General features: G+C 46.8%; 1 protein-coding gene across 24 annotated transcripts in view; it reads left to right on the top strand.

Moving 5' to 3' along the window:
* The window catches only part of Thrb (thyroid hormone receptor beta), a 339826-nt gene extending 327380 nt beyond the window's left edge, over positions 1-12446 (top strand). For 23 of the 24 annotated variants that reach the window (XM_087584976.1, XM_087584964.1, XM_087584972.1 and 20 more), the window contains 3 exon segments: positions 616-762; positions 3993-4251; positions 7704-12446. In XM_087584976.1, coding sequence (XP_087441102.1) covers positions 616-762; positions 3993-4251; positions 7704-7945 — 648 coding nt within the window. In that variant the 3' untranslated portion in view covers positions 7946-12446. 24 annotated transcript variants of the gene reach the window in all.
* The last annotated feature ends 534 nt before the right edge of the window (positions 12447-12980 follow it).

Below are 12980 nucleotides of genomic sequence, written 5' to 3'. Positions count from 1 at the left end.
AACATCCCCCGAGTGATAACCATTTCACTGTCCGGTCTGAGTGGTGCAGTCATGGACTGTCTTTGAGCAAGTAAACAGTAAAGAACTCTGGGGACATGAATGATAAGCAGATGTCCCACCTGCCCTAAGGTTTGCCCTGTTTGTGCAACTCAGTTCCCTGCAGAGAGCTGAGAGATTGTCACCCTCAGCACTCAGCTGAGAACACCTCAAACTAGAGTCCATGGTTAGAAGCAAGAATGTGACCCCCAAGGGCTTGTTAGGGGTTTGTGGTGCCTCCATTACTGCCCCTGTGTCCCAACATACACACCAGAACACAGTGCTCTGAATGTGCCCACCAGTGATCTAGAATTCTTTCCACAGATCTATGTATGACCTCTGTGCCAACAAAACTTCTTTCCATCAATAGTCCTGTGAGCATTACCCCTGGGGCCTATTAAAGCAATGGCCAAAGCATACACATTTGCTCAAAGACATAATTGAGGTGAAAATTATCTACTTTGTCAACACACAGGGGCAACCAGAAGTGACAGCCTTGTTTCCCTGCCATTCGAGAGCTGTGATAAACACGGGTTTCTTTCAGCTTTGCTGAAACTGTTCTCACTTTCTCCTCCTCAGCCTGAAGACATTGGACAAGCACCCATTGTGAACGCCCCGGAAGGTGGCAAGGTTGATCTGGAAGCCTTCAGCCATTTTACAAAAATCATCACACCAGCAATCACCAGAGTGGTGGATTTCGCCAAAAAGTTGCCCATGTTTTGTGAGGTGAGGATATGGCTCTTCTGACTGGGTCACTTTTCATTATAGCTTCTTTTCCAAGAGTGCAGGGTATTGTCTCACAGTAATTAGCAGAGTCCATGCAAAATGAGAATGCCTGCTGGGGCCGCAGCTCAATGGGAGAGCACTTGCCTTGTGTGCCCGACCTTGGATCTATCCCCAGTACTGTCAAAAGAAGGGCTCGTTCCTCAGCAGTGCCTTCTCTCTTCAGCCACTGTTGAGTGAGAGACAAAATTAGCTTACCAAGTAGATCGCTGCAGTTTGAACACTATCGATAGGTCTTCTACGGAATGTCCCAGAGAGACAGCAATGTGATCAATCCTTAATACAGAAGAACTGAAGCCAAATGGCCCTCGCAGAGCAAGACTCCCACTGTCTCTGTGGGGATTTCTTCTTTCCCAGGAGCTTGATCTCTTGCCCTCTCTGGGGCCTGGAAAACTCACCCATGCTTTCCCTCAGAAATACTTCCTCCCTCACTTAGCACGTTCCCCATCTCACCTCAGCTTCCTTCTTGCCTCACTTTGACCAGCCCTGTCCTACAGCAGGTGAGAACAGAACCACTACACTACAAGGAATGGGCGAGATCCTGAGTCTGGTCATCTTTGAGATTTACACTGCTGTCTCTTAGAGCAGTTGGCATGTTCAACATATAGAGTATTGTCCTTCTGCCCTGCCCGAGTGACAAGCACAACACACATCTTATAACCGATGCCGTTATTTCTTCTCTTTGTCTTTCTGGAACATTCCAAGTAGGTTAGGCTAACCAGCCAGCCAGTAATTCACCTGTCTCTTCCTCCTTTGTCCTAGGATTACAAGTGGGTGCTACCACCACCACACCTGGCTTTAAAAAGTAAAAAGAACCCATGGGTTCTTGAAATGGAGTTCAGAGTCAAGCACCGTAGCCTGACTAGGCTATCTTCCAGGTTCAATTTCATCATGACATTTCCATCCTGCTTCTGGCTTTCTGAACCCACTAGGGCTGATTGTGTACTCTGTGGAACATCGATCTCCCTCTGCAAAGTTCCACTGAGTGCCAGACCATTGCTCTCACACCTTCCAGGAGCCTGGGAGAGTTAGCATGTAGAGCCAGCAGACCGTAGTGAGCCTCTTCCATAGCTTCGAGAGTAGAGCGTAGTACAGCTGCGAGAACCAAGTCTCCTTGTCTAGGAGGAGCAGCTGCTGCTTTAACTTCCAGCTCATCTAGGCTGCGAGTTTACAGTGAGGACAGCCAAGCTGCAGTGAGGGTGACATCAGACACTGGATGGAGTAATGTCTTATTGCTTATTTTTGAGCGTCCACAGAATCCATGCTCAGAAGGACAGAGCCCAAAGATAGAAACTGAGACAGAGAAAGCGTTCGCCTCTTTCTGACCTTTAATATTTTTAATTAATATTTATGAACATTCTAGATGATGAACAAATAGTCCCTTTTCTAGTTTCCTTTCTGTTGCTGAGACAAACTTAGCCAAAAGGAACTTGGGGGAAGAAAAGCGTTATCTGACGTACACTTCTACGTCTGCTGAATGGTTCTCCTCAGGAGTGTGTGAGCGCTACCTGGGAGCTTGGGAGACAATAAGGGTGAGACCCACAGAGAGTCCTGGAGGAGCTGGGGTTCTTTTCTGCTCTCTCCAGCCAGTTTTCCATCTATACCCAAGCTCAGCCTTCCTCCTTCCAACTCCCTCTCGAGTCAGGCATCCAAGGATATAATTAGCACAAGGAAGGCTTAAACGAAAGCAAATCATTAATGTGTTGTCTAACAGAATTGCTAGACATCAAAGCCTGTTTCTCACAGATAAATAAAAGCAGTTTAAAGTTGGACCAGTCAAGAGTTTCTATCTCCCAAGAGGTTCAAGGAAGACGTAGATATTATGTACAATTTACATAGTCTTTGTTTCTGGAAATGTTCCCATTGTTCACATACTGAGCAGGTGCATTGGCCTTGAATTGTAATAGAGCTGGTTTCAAATCTCAGCCTCGTCTACAAAATATCCCCACGCCCTGCACACTAGCACATTACACTCTGAGTGTCTGTTTTTCACGTGTGTGAACAAAACTGGAATTCAAATGTTTACCTGACTGTCTTACTGTGAAGTTTAACTGAGACGACTGTATACATCTTGACAAGAAACACAAGATGTAACAGTCGCTCACACCCTTTCAAGTGACATCAATATTGAATTCCTGAGCTTTCTCTCCAACCCCGGAAAATAATTTTCTATTTTTTACTATCTTGCCACACAGAGTTCTGTTGTGAAGTCTTACTAGCCCATTGTCGTAAAACCTAAATAACATGGTGACCAAATAAGCTTAAAATGACCCCGAAATCTGAACAGAAAACTCTAGCTTGTCCACTGACTCTGGCATCTGGGTCACCAAAAATAGAAAGCTGGAAGCCAGGACACCGGATCCTGGCTTCACCTCTGGCCTGGATTTGCTGGTTGACCGTGAGCAAAGCCTGTAGTGCCTTGGTTACTGGCATCTGGCTGCAACCTTCTAGTTTTGCACTTCCTGAAAAGCTTGGTTGCCAGCTGACCAGCAGAGCTACACACAATCTTAAAAAGATGAGTCTTGAACTCCGCTCAGCAGCACTTTCAAGTATAGCAATGGTACAAACTCCCCAATGAAGGGTTGGCTCATGGAGGCTTCTGTAGGCCTGTAACATCCGTTGAAGGCCTATGCTAAAAGAAATGTAAACTACTAAGATAAACCCGCCTAGATATTTCAAAAACAGTGGTTGAGGGGGCGCTGAAGAGATGGCAGTTAAGAGCACTGGTTACTCTACCAGAGAACCCAGCACCTAGATGGTTGGTACCTGACAACCATCTATACCTCTAGCTCTAAGGATCCAATGGCCTCTTTTGGTGCATGGACCTATGTGCAGTCAAAACACTCATCTACATCGTTTTAAAGTAGCTGTAGTCTGAGCATGTAATTACATACCTGTAGCCCCTGCATTTGGGAGGCAGAGGCAGGAGGATTGCTACCACTTGAAGGCCAGCTTAGTCTGTAATAGTGAATTCCAATCCAGCCAGAACTACACAGAAGACTGTCTCAAAACAAACATGGCTGTAACTGTCCCTGCAGGTAGAGAATGAGAGAGAGCGAGGGCTCAGAGGACGCAGATCTAGGATTGGTCAACCAAGGCTCAGTGGTTGCTTTTCCAACAGCCTGGCTGACACTAATCCTCTGCTCTGTGCTGATGTGCCTGCTTCCTTCCAGCTGCCCTGTGAAGACCAGATCATCCTCCTCAAAGGCTGCTGCATGGAGATCATGTCCCTCCGAGCTGCTGTGCGCTATGACCCAGACAGCGAGACTCTAACCTTGAATGGGGAAATGGCAGTGACACGGGGCCAGCTGAAAAACGGAGGTCTTGGGGTGGTGTCAGATGCGATCTTTGACCTGGGCATGTCTCTGTCGTCTTTCAACCTGGATGACACGGAGGTTGCCCTGCTTCAAGCCGTCCTGCTGATGTCTTCAGGTGAGTGTGCTAAGGTCCTCTAGGGTGGGAGAAGAGAGCTTCGTGGGGTGGGAGTCGGGGGTCTGGTGCTAATTCACATCACTTAATGGGTTGTCTGCCTCCCTTTAGCAGCAGAGTCTTATCTGACTCTCCTACATCAAGAAACTAGAGAGGTCAATTGACAGGGAGCGGAATGGGGGATATCTAGGGTCTGATACTCTATAGCTCTGGCTGGCTTGGAACTCACTGCATAGACCGCACTGGCCTCTAACTCAGATGCTCTTTGAAACTGTGGAAACGGTTGTAGCTGTGGCATTTCAGAAGTGTGTGTCTCCTTGGCCTTTGATTCTGACAGAGCTAGCTAGCAACAAGTCCCAGCCTCACTCACAAAACATTTGTATGAAGTCCCAACCAGCTTGTTACCATCCAGCTGCCCGAATCTGCATATCTCCAAATAAAATTGAAATTAGAATCTTTATACCTCACTGCATTACTGTGAAAATTGGCTAAAGTAACTAAGTCTTGGCATGATGTCCAATTTGGATAGGGAAAGGGGAGCAGGGGCAGTTGAAACCCTGTGAAATGGTGCCCTTTTTCAGACAGTTCATCCACCCTTGCCTGCTTCTGCCTTTGTGGATGCTGGGTATAGATGTGAGAGACAGCGCCATCCTATGGTACACAAGGCTCGAGTTTTAGTTTCCTCCTTCTGAACAGCACACCAACCCAAAACTGAGTGCTTAAGACACCCGAGATGGCCAGAGCTGGCGCTGAACATGGCCGCAGAGGTTGTCCCCAGCAGCCTTTCCTCTGAAAGAGGACTCAGACCCTTACATGGCTGCTTACATGTGAAAGCAAAAGCTGACCAGACTTAAGTCTCACAGCATCACTTCAGCCACATTCTAATGACCAACTAGCCCCAGCTGCAGCCCATCCAACCTCCTCAGTCCAGGGAGGACATGATGCTGCCTGCCTTTCACCTGCCACCCGCCGCCATCTTTTTAAATGAAATCTGTCAGAACTCAGCTCCCCACGGTGGAGGTTTAATGACAGAGCTGACCCATTCTCATTTTATTTATATCACGATAAATAAATTCAAAGCACACTGCGTTGTTTGAGGGAAGCTAGTCTTTTTTTTTTTTCTCGGAGCTGGGGACCGAACCCAGGGCCTTGCGCTTCCTAGGCAAGCGCTCTACCACTGAGCTAAATCCCCAACCCCAGGAAGCTAGTCTTGAAATACAGAAAACCGCTTCAGGCTCTCCTCTTCAGAACAAGTTAAGTTTTTATTTCTTTAGTACTTGTCACTTCTGTCACTAGATATGGTCACTTACTTTACCATATCTCCCTCTTAGCTAATTATACTTAGAGGTCATAGCTGCATGAAGCCAGTGTTCAGAAGACTCCAGAACTATTAATGGGGTATGCGGCCAAGTATCCACCAGATCTGAGTCACAGACACCTTCAGAGTTCTTGATTGACTTGAAGCTTTCTAAATGTTTTTAAGTTGGTCTAGAAATTCATTTCCTACATAAAATTTAGATGTGGAAGATATTTTTAAAGCAATAATATTTAAAATTATGTTTGTGGAAAATTTTCAAATATATAGAACGGCACACTGAACTCTTTGGGTGACTTTGGACAGAGTCCAGGGTGTTCCATTTTCCCAGTTCCTACTGTTCTCACCCTGGTATAACCCCCTCCCCGTGTCTTGCTTTTAACCACTAGAACCACCATATTTACTGTTACCTCATGTGATTCTATATATATATATATATATATAACATAAAATTATTGCAACCAGACTTATTCTACCCAGGCCCTGGGGGCTTTGAGAGAATAACACCCATGTGGAGAAAGTTCACACAATGGGGGAACTGCACAGCTGGTACCTGGGCTACAACCGGTGTCCACATGAGGGTCCTCAGGGGAATATAATTTGGAGCCTCTCTAAGGGCTGCCTTTGTGATCCAGCCTCTCTAAATTAAAATAGAAATATGTGGGAATTATAGTCATGAGGAAATGAAAGTAAGTTTTAGCTAAATCATTATTGGTATAAAGACGCACTTAAATAATGTTGACTTACACAGGAAGGAAGCTTCTGCAGTGTCTTCTGGTCGTACGCCCTAAAGAAGGCAGGAAGGAAGAGTCAGTGCGAGGCTAGTCTGACTTTAACATTGTCCCAGTACTTACTACCCTGTTTTTTACCAAGAAAGTTCTCAAGGGCACAAAGTCTCCAGCAAGAATCTTTGTCTTTAATAAAGAAACTTTGATCATTTAATAAGTATTTCTGCAGGCATTTGTTTTCATAGTTATCATTGGCTTATGGAAAATGGGTTTCATTACTGTGTAATAAGATGCTTCCTCTAGAATAAGTCAGTAAGGAGAGAGAATAGTAGAGACGGCAAATAGGTCTGTTTTTACATCACTATGACAAACACTTCATAAAGCCAACTTGAGGGATAGAAGATTTACCTCATCTCATGGTTCTAGAAGCTTCTGTCCACAGTTGACTGTTCCCATTGCTTCCATGCCTGTGGTGAGGAAGAGCATCATGATAAAAGCACAGGGGAAAATGAAGTTGCTCACATTGTGGCTGCCTAGAAGCACACACCCCTCCCCATCCAGAGTATCCATCTCAGCACTGCACCCCTCCCCCACCAGAGTATCCACTTCAGCACTGCGCCCCTCCCCCACCAGAGTATCCACTTCAGCACTGCGCCCCTCCCCATCCAGAATATCCATCTCAGCACTGTGCCCCTCCCCCACCAGAATATCCATCTCAGCACTGTGCCCCTCCCCCACCAGAGTATCCATCTCAGCACTGCGCCCCTCCCCCACCAGAGTATCCACTTCAGCACTGCGCCCCTCCCCCACCAGAGTATCCATCTCAGCACTGCGCCCCTCCCCCACCAGAGTATCCATCTCAGCACTGCGCCCCTCCCCCACCAGAATATCCACTTCAGCACTGCGCCCCTCCCCCACCAGAGTACCCATCTCAGCACTGCGCCCCTCCCCCATCCAGAGTATCCATCTCAGCACTGCGCCCCTCCCCCACCAGAGTATCCATCTCAGCACTGCGCCCCTCCCCACCAGAGTATCCATCTCAGCACTGCGCCCCTCCCCCACCAGAGTATCTATCTCAGCACTGCGCCCCTCCCCCACCAGAATATCCATCTTAGCACTGCGCCCCTCCCCCACCAGAGTATCCACTTCAGCACTGCGCCCCTCCCCATCCAGAGTATCCATCTCAGCACTGCGCCCCTCCCCCACCCAGAGTATCCATCTCAGCACTGCGCCCCTCCCCCACCCAGAGTATCCATCTCAACTGTTACCTTACCTTGGTGTCTGGTACTCTGCAGCCCATGCTGCATTCTTGCTTCCTCCTAGGAGCAGTGAAGTCCCCAGGTCTGTAACTGACTAAGACGAGCTCACTCCTTCCGCCTCTAAATTCCTATCTCTCTTCTTCCTCCCCTCAGATCGCCCAGGGCTAGCTTGTGTTGAGAGAATTGAGAAATACCAAGACAGTTTCCTGTTGGCCTTTGAACACTATATCAATTACCGGAAGCACCATGTGACACACTTTTGGCCCAAACTCCTGATGAAGGTGACGGACCTGCGGATGATTGGAGCGTGCCACGCCAGCCGCTTCCTGCACATGAAGGTGGAGTGCCCCACCGAGCTCTTCCCGCCTCTCTTCTTGGAAGTCTTTGAGGACTGAACGGACTGGACAGGTTCTTGTCATTCCTGCAGCACGACTGGGTGTCGCTGCATTCCACCTGTAGCTCTTTCTGTTGTCGTTTCTTCGTTTCTTTGTGTCAAGTGAGCTCATCAGTGGGTCAGCGGGTCATCAGTGGCATAGACTTGGATGAAGTGGTCCTTTGAATGTGGGTCTTTGTAACCATTGCGTTTCGTTCTCCAGTCCTTAGTGTGACGGCTTTGAGGGGTTCACAGCAGTGCAGGCCGAGTGGGGGCGATCATCTCACCAGCACCACGTCGTCACCAGCTCCCATCTGTCCCTGGGCAGACTCAAGCAAGCCAAATGGCATTACAGAAGACTAAAGAAGCCTTAAAACCGAGACGACAGTCATCTTGATCCAATGCGATCCAGTTCTGTTGTTTGTAAGGTGAAGCTGGCAGAGCTCAGGCCACCTCAGGTTGGGCGTGGCTTTTGGCGCGTGAGGGGAGGAGCCGTTCCAGCTTCAGGAACTCACAGCTACTCAGGAGCTTACCGCTTCCAGCACCCTTACTCTCCAAGCAGGCTGACTTGGAATGTGCAGGATACCCACACCATAACAAATCGACGTTACTTTCCATGGCCTTCTGTAACCTTGTGATTTACTTCAAGTTGCGCAAGAGTAGAACTTGGAGACTTGACTGGTTTGAGGCCACAAGGAAAGTCTCCTTTTCAGGATGCCCATAGAGCTTGGAAATCATCCATGTTACAGCATAGTTTCCAAAAATGGTGTTACCTCAAGCAGGAAGGCACCTTTGCAGCTTAGATAGATTCACAAGCCATTCCCACAGAGCTCAAACCTGTTTACAGAGTGCCGTCCCTCTTCCGATGGCCTATGAACCAGCCCTCTCCCCAGCCTGTGGCTGTTGAGCTGGTGATGTTTCCCTGTACATTGAATCTTCCAATCAGAGAGAGACGTGTTGAAACTCCAGTCTTGTTTTGGAAAAATCCCTGGAAAAGATCAATGCAGGAACAATCAGATTCAAAGGAAAAGAACTACTCATGCTGTAGGCTGTCCAATTAGGGAGAATGCTCCCCGTGGATCGGCAAGCGCTTTACCCATTCACAAATGTCTCCCAGTCCCATCCCGTCTCTGCTCCCAAACCCACCTCCTCAGATTCTGAGACACTAAATAGCTTCTCTTCTCTTCTCTTCTCTTCTCTTCTCTTCTCTTCTCTTCTCTTCTCTTCTCTTCTCTTCCCTTCTCTTCTCTCTCTCAACACTAACTCTTCTGTAGCTTATACACTATTACCTTGGCAAATAGTCCTCATAAAATATAGCAGACCATGCATAGGAAACACCATTACGCTGCCCCATCCCCAGTGACCGTGTAGAGTAGATGTCTCTAAGCAACCAGTAGTGACAACTTACCCAAAAATGGGCAGACTGTACCCATGCAACTGAATGTACGACTCTTCACTGATGTCACAGATGTGAACTACTTCTTGTCTGCCTTTCACTGCCTTAGCCTGGAAATGCTGGGAAAAACAAGCCATATCAGTGAGAATTACCTAAAAGCAAAGGAAGTCACTGTGAAAAGCAAGGGAACTCACTTCTTCCCACCGGGCTCGGTAGAGCATCTTTGGCCTCACAGCAAGTCAGGGTGCCTGCGGCCTGGGTCATTTAGGACCTTACAGTGTTAGTTTTCTTACCTCCTAGTAAATGAGTTGATCTCCAGAAACCCCTCTTCCCTTCTCTAGTGTTTGACTTTTCAGCTAAGGAGGGGGCGTCTTTGAAAGATTCCTTTTCTATTCAAACTTCTAGCTTCGGAAACGGAATGCATGTGGGTGCTCATGGAGTGAGAATGAGGATTTGATTCAGAGGAAGGCAGAATGACCTCGGAAGCAGAGAGGTACAGCCCTGAAAGTCTTTGGAAATAACTGAGGAAAAGGGAACAGTCTGTGCAGGGAACTAAAGATTTAGCCTGATGTTTTAGCAGATAAAACATCGCTGTAGACTTGGTGTGGAGATTAAATAGAAACAAGAAGCCCCAGAGAGTCAAGTTCAAGCATCTGTCTGAGATTTGCTTTCCCAGGCAACCTGTACCCAGCCTCCTCCCTCAGGAATTTCATTAAAACATCTGTCCCCTCTGTCAGCTCTCCTGGAATGCCTCTGTCCAGACAATTAAAACACACTTGCTGTGAGACCAGTTCTCCGTCCAAAGAGGGAGAGAGGGAGGTGACAGGTAGGTGAGTCCCACACAGGCATACAAACTTCTGGGGCACCAGAGTTTCTGAGGAAGTTTCCTGATGCTGACAGTTTTCAAATGGCATCGGAAACCCTGGCATTAGTGCAGGGTTTGACCCAGGGTCATTCAGAGCGCTGTAAAGATTAAGCGCTGGGCACTAGCCCGGTCCTCACAATCCAGCCAGCCACAGCACAGTGACCCTCCCTCTGTAGAGGCTCACCTTTCAGGGACGAACCAGGCTGTAGCAACCGTGGAGACTGAGTACTGAACAAGACAAGCAAGCTTCAGTCTTCTGGCGGGAAGGAACAAGAACGGTAGGCATTCAGAATGGCCTTCGAGAAACTCATTTTATGCACTAGATTGTGAGGGATTTGCTCCCAATGTTTTTTTTTTTCTTCTTCTTCTTCTTCTTTTTCAAAGTCATTCCCTTCTAATCTTGTCCAGACTTTCAATTCAAGTGTGGACGCGGTGACAAGAACCTTTACACCTGCTCCACCGTGGGGAGACTTTCCAGTCAAGGAGAACACGCTCATCCTGCTGGGGCACTCACTGACAAATGGTATTCATGAACGAGAAGGCTGTGCACATGCAACCGACATGTGCGTGTGCACACATGTGCGTACATCCGGTCGTTGCCTCAAGTGTACTTTGCACTTCAGTTAAAATGTGCAGAACTTCCAGAAACTGGAAGAAGAAGAAGAAGAAAAAAAAAAAAAAACTCTCTAACTCTGCTCTAACACCATGTGCCACCTCTGAGCTTTTTCTAGTCCCTTGAGCCTCAGTCCTCAGTGATGCGCTTAAGTGATGAAGCCTCAGCCCAGTGCATTCCTCCTCCTGTGGCCCCAGGGCCACCTCTGTCCCAGTGCAATCTCCGAGAGGGCTGGGCCTGGCTCTGCTCTGCAGCGTCCTTCTCACATTGACCTGCAGGCCGGGCGTGCAAGCCTTCTCCTCCTCACACTCAGCTCTCCCCAGTCCAGCCTCATGACCTGCTGAGCCTCCTCAGAGCGCTTCATTGTCAGTGAGACCTCTACGTTCTGTGGAACTCAGACCCATCCATGTCATACTGACCTTTTTGCTGCATGAGTCATAAATTATGAAGTCAGTCTTATGGTTTCTGAGATGTAACCAGCGTTTTGTAAGGCTAAACCTTTTTCACGAACTTGATTTAAGTGGATAACCAAACCACAGGCCCTCCTCCAAATGAGAGATGACAAGACAATTGACTCTCTGCCCTTTGCAGTGGCGATGGCATCAGGTCCTAAAATAAGCTCATAATTTTCCTTATTTTAATAATATGGAAATATTAGCATAGTGTTTCTTTTGATAGCGATAGACCGATCCGTATTTAAATTTTATAGAGAAGAAATTTTATTGTACTGTGATGTAGATATTTATTACCCAGGTAAGGATTTGCCCGGTGTGTATTTTTTACAATTGAGACATTTTACTTTAATCTTTAAAAGAGAAAAAAAGACTATTAAAAACATATACGTATTAAAAAAAAAAAAGGCTAGGGAGAAAAAAAGGTTTGGCCTTATCACAGGATTTTTACTGTGTCGTATAAATGTTTGCAAATGAAAAAAGAAATCGCACATTTTTGGTGTGTTTTCCACATTAATTAGTGCCGCCTCCAGGAGCGATATTGTGCAGTAAACACTGTTTGTGGCTTTCTGTCGCACAGCTCGAACTGGCCCCACCTTATGCACAAGACAATCAGACGTGAGTCTTTCCTCTGAGGACACAGACCATACGCAACAGAGCACAATGTGACGCCAAGAACGAGACTTGTAGGCGTGCGGCTGACAGAGGTGGTCAGGGCGTGTGCGCACTCGAGTGGCCTTGGGCCACTGCCTCCCTTTGGCTGTCCTTTGTGGCGTTGGCACCTTTCGCTTGACATCAAATAGCCAAAGTAGTTCTCTGTGTTTTCTTCAGAGAAGACCGTTCTTTTTCCAGTAATGTTTTCATGCCCTGTGAATCAGAAAAAAAAAAAAAAAACAACAACAACAACAAAAAAAAGGTACGGGTGGAGTAGAGAGGTTCATAGTAAGTGGAAGGTTTGTGTTTTGCAAACAGTGTTAAGTGATATTGCTGTTGCTAGATTGGTAATATTTTTTCAGCCTAAAATTGTTGAAATCTGTGATCAAATGTTTTAAACTATCCAAAAGGAAAATTTGTATATTTGGGAAAATGGATTTTTACATAGCTTTTTGTATGCAAATATTAAATTGTAATTATGAATATAGTGGGCGTAGGTACTCATAAGCTTAAATTCTAAAAAAAGAAAAGGCTTACAATGGATATATTTGTCTGTCTCTTTCTTTGTTTCTGGACGGGAGGGGCTGCCTGTTCATCTCACCTCAGCACTGAGGCAGGGAAGGGATCTAGAATACAAGATGAGTGTGTTCGCCTTTGGAGAACATGTGGAGAGAAGGGAGAAATACAGACAGACAAACTGTCTGACACACAGATATCATCAAATCGGGTACTCAAAACATCCAACAGAAATCTAAGGCAGCCCCATTAAGGCAGCCCCATGGGGGTTCTCCAAAAAGAGAGCACAGACCACTGAGCAGAGGGGGATAAGAACAGTTGGCAACATAAAGACTACATCATCAAATCAGGGCTCGCATGTAGGAAAAACCAACCGGGGAAGTTGAGGCAGTCAACTGGAGTTTTTGATTAGGAGTTCTCGTCAAGGATGAACTTCCAACACGTGAGCTGTGAGCTCCGGTGAGGGGCTAAGTAGCTAAGTCCTTTCATCTGGAAAAGAAGCCCAGGATTTATCTCCCAGCTGTGCTTAAAGACACAGAGTTTTACTTTAACAGTTTACTC

Source organism: Rattus norvegicus, chromosome 15, assembly GCF_021556685.1.
Source record: "Rattus norvegicus strain SHRSP/BbbUtx chromosome 15, alternate assembly SHRSP_T2T, whole genome shotgun sequence".
Taxonomy (NCBI): domain Eukaryota; kingdom Metazoa; phylum Chordata; class Mammalia; order Rodentia; family Muridae; genus Rattus; species Rattus norvegicus.
Note: the sequence above shows the minus strand (reverse complement) of the source record. Positions and strands in the feature narration are given on the sequence as shown.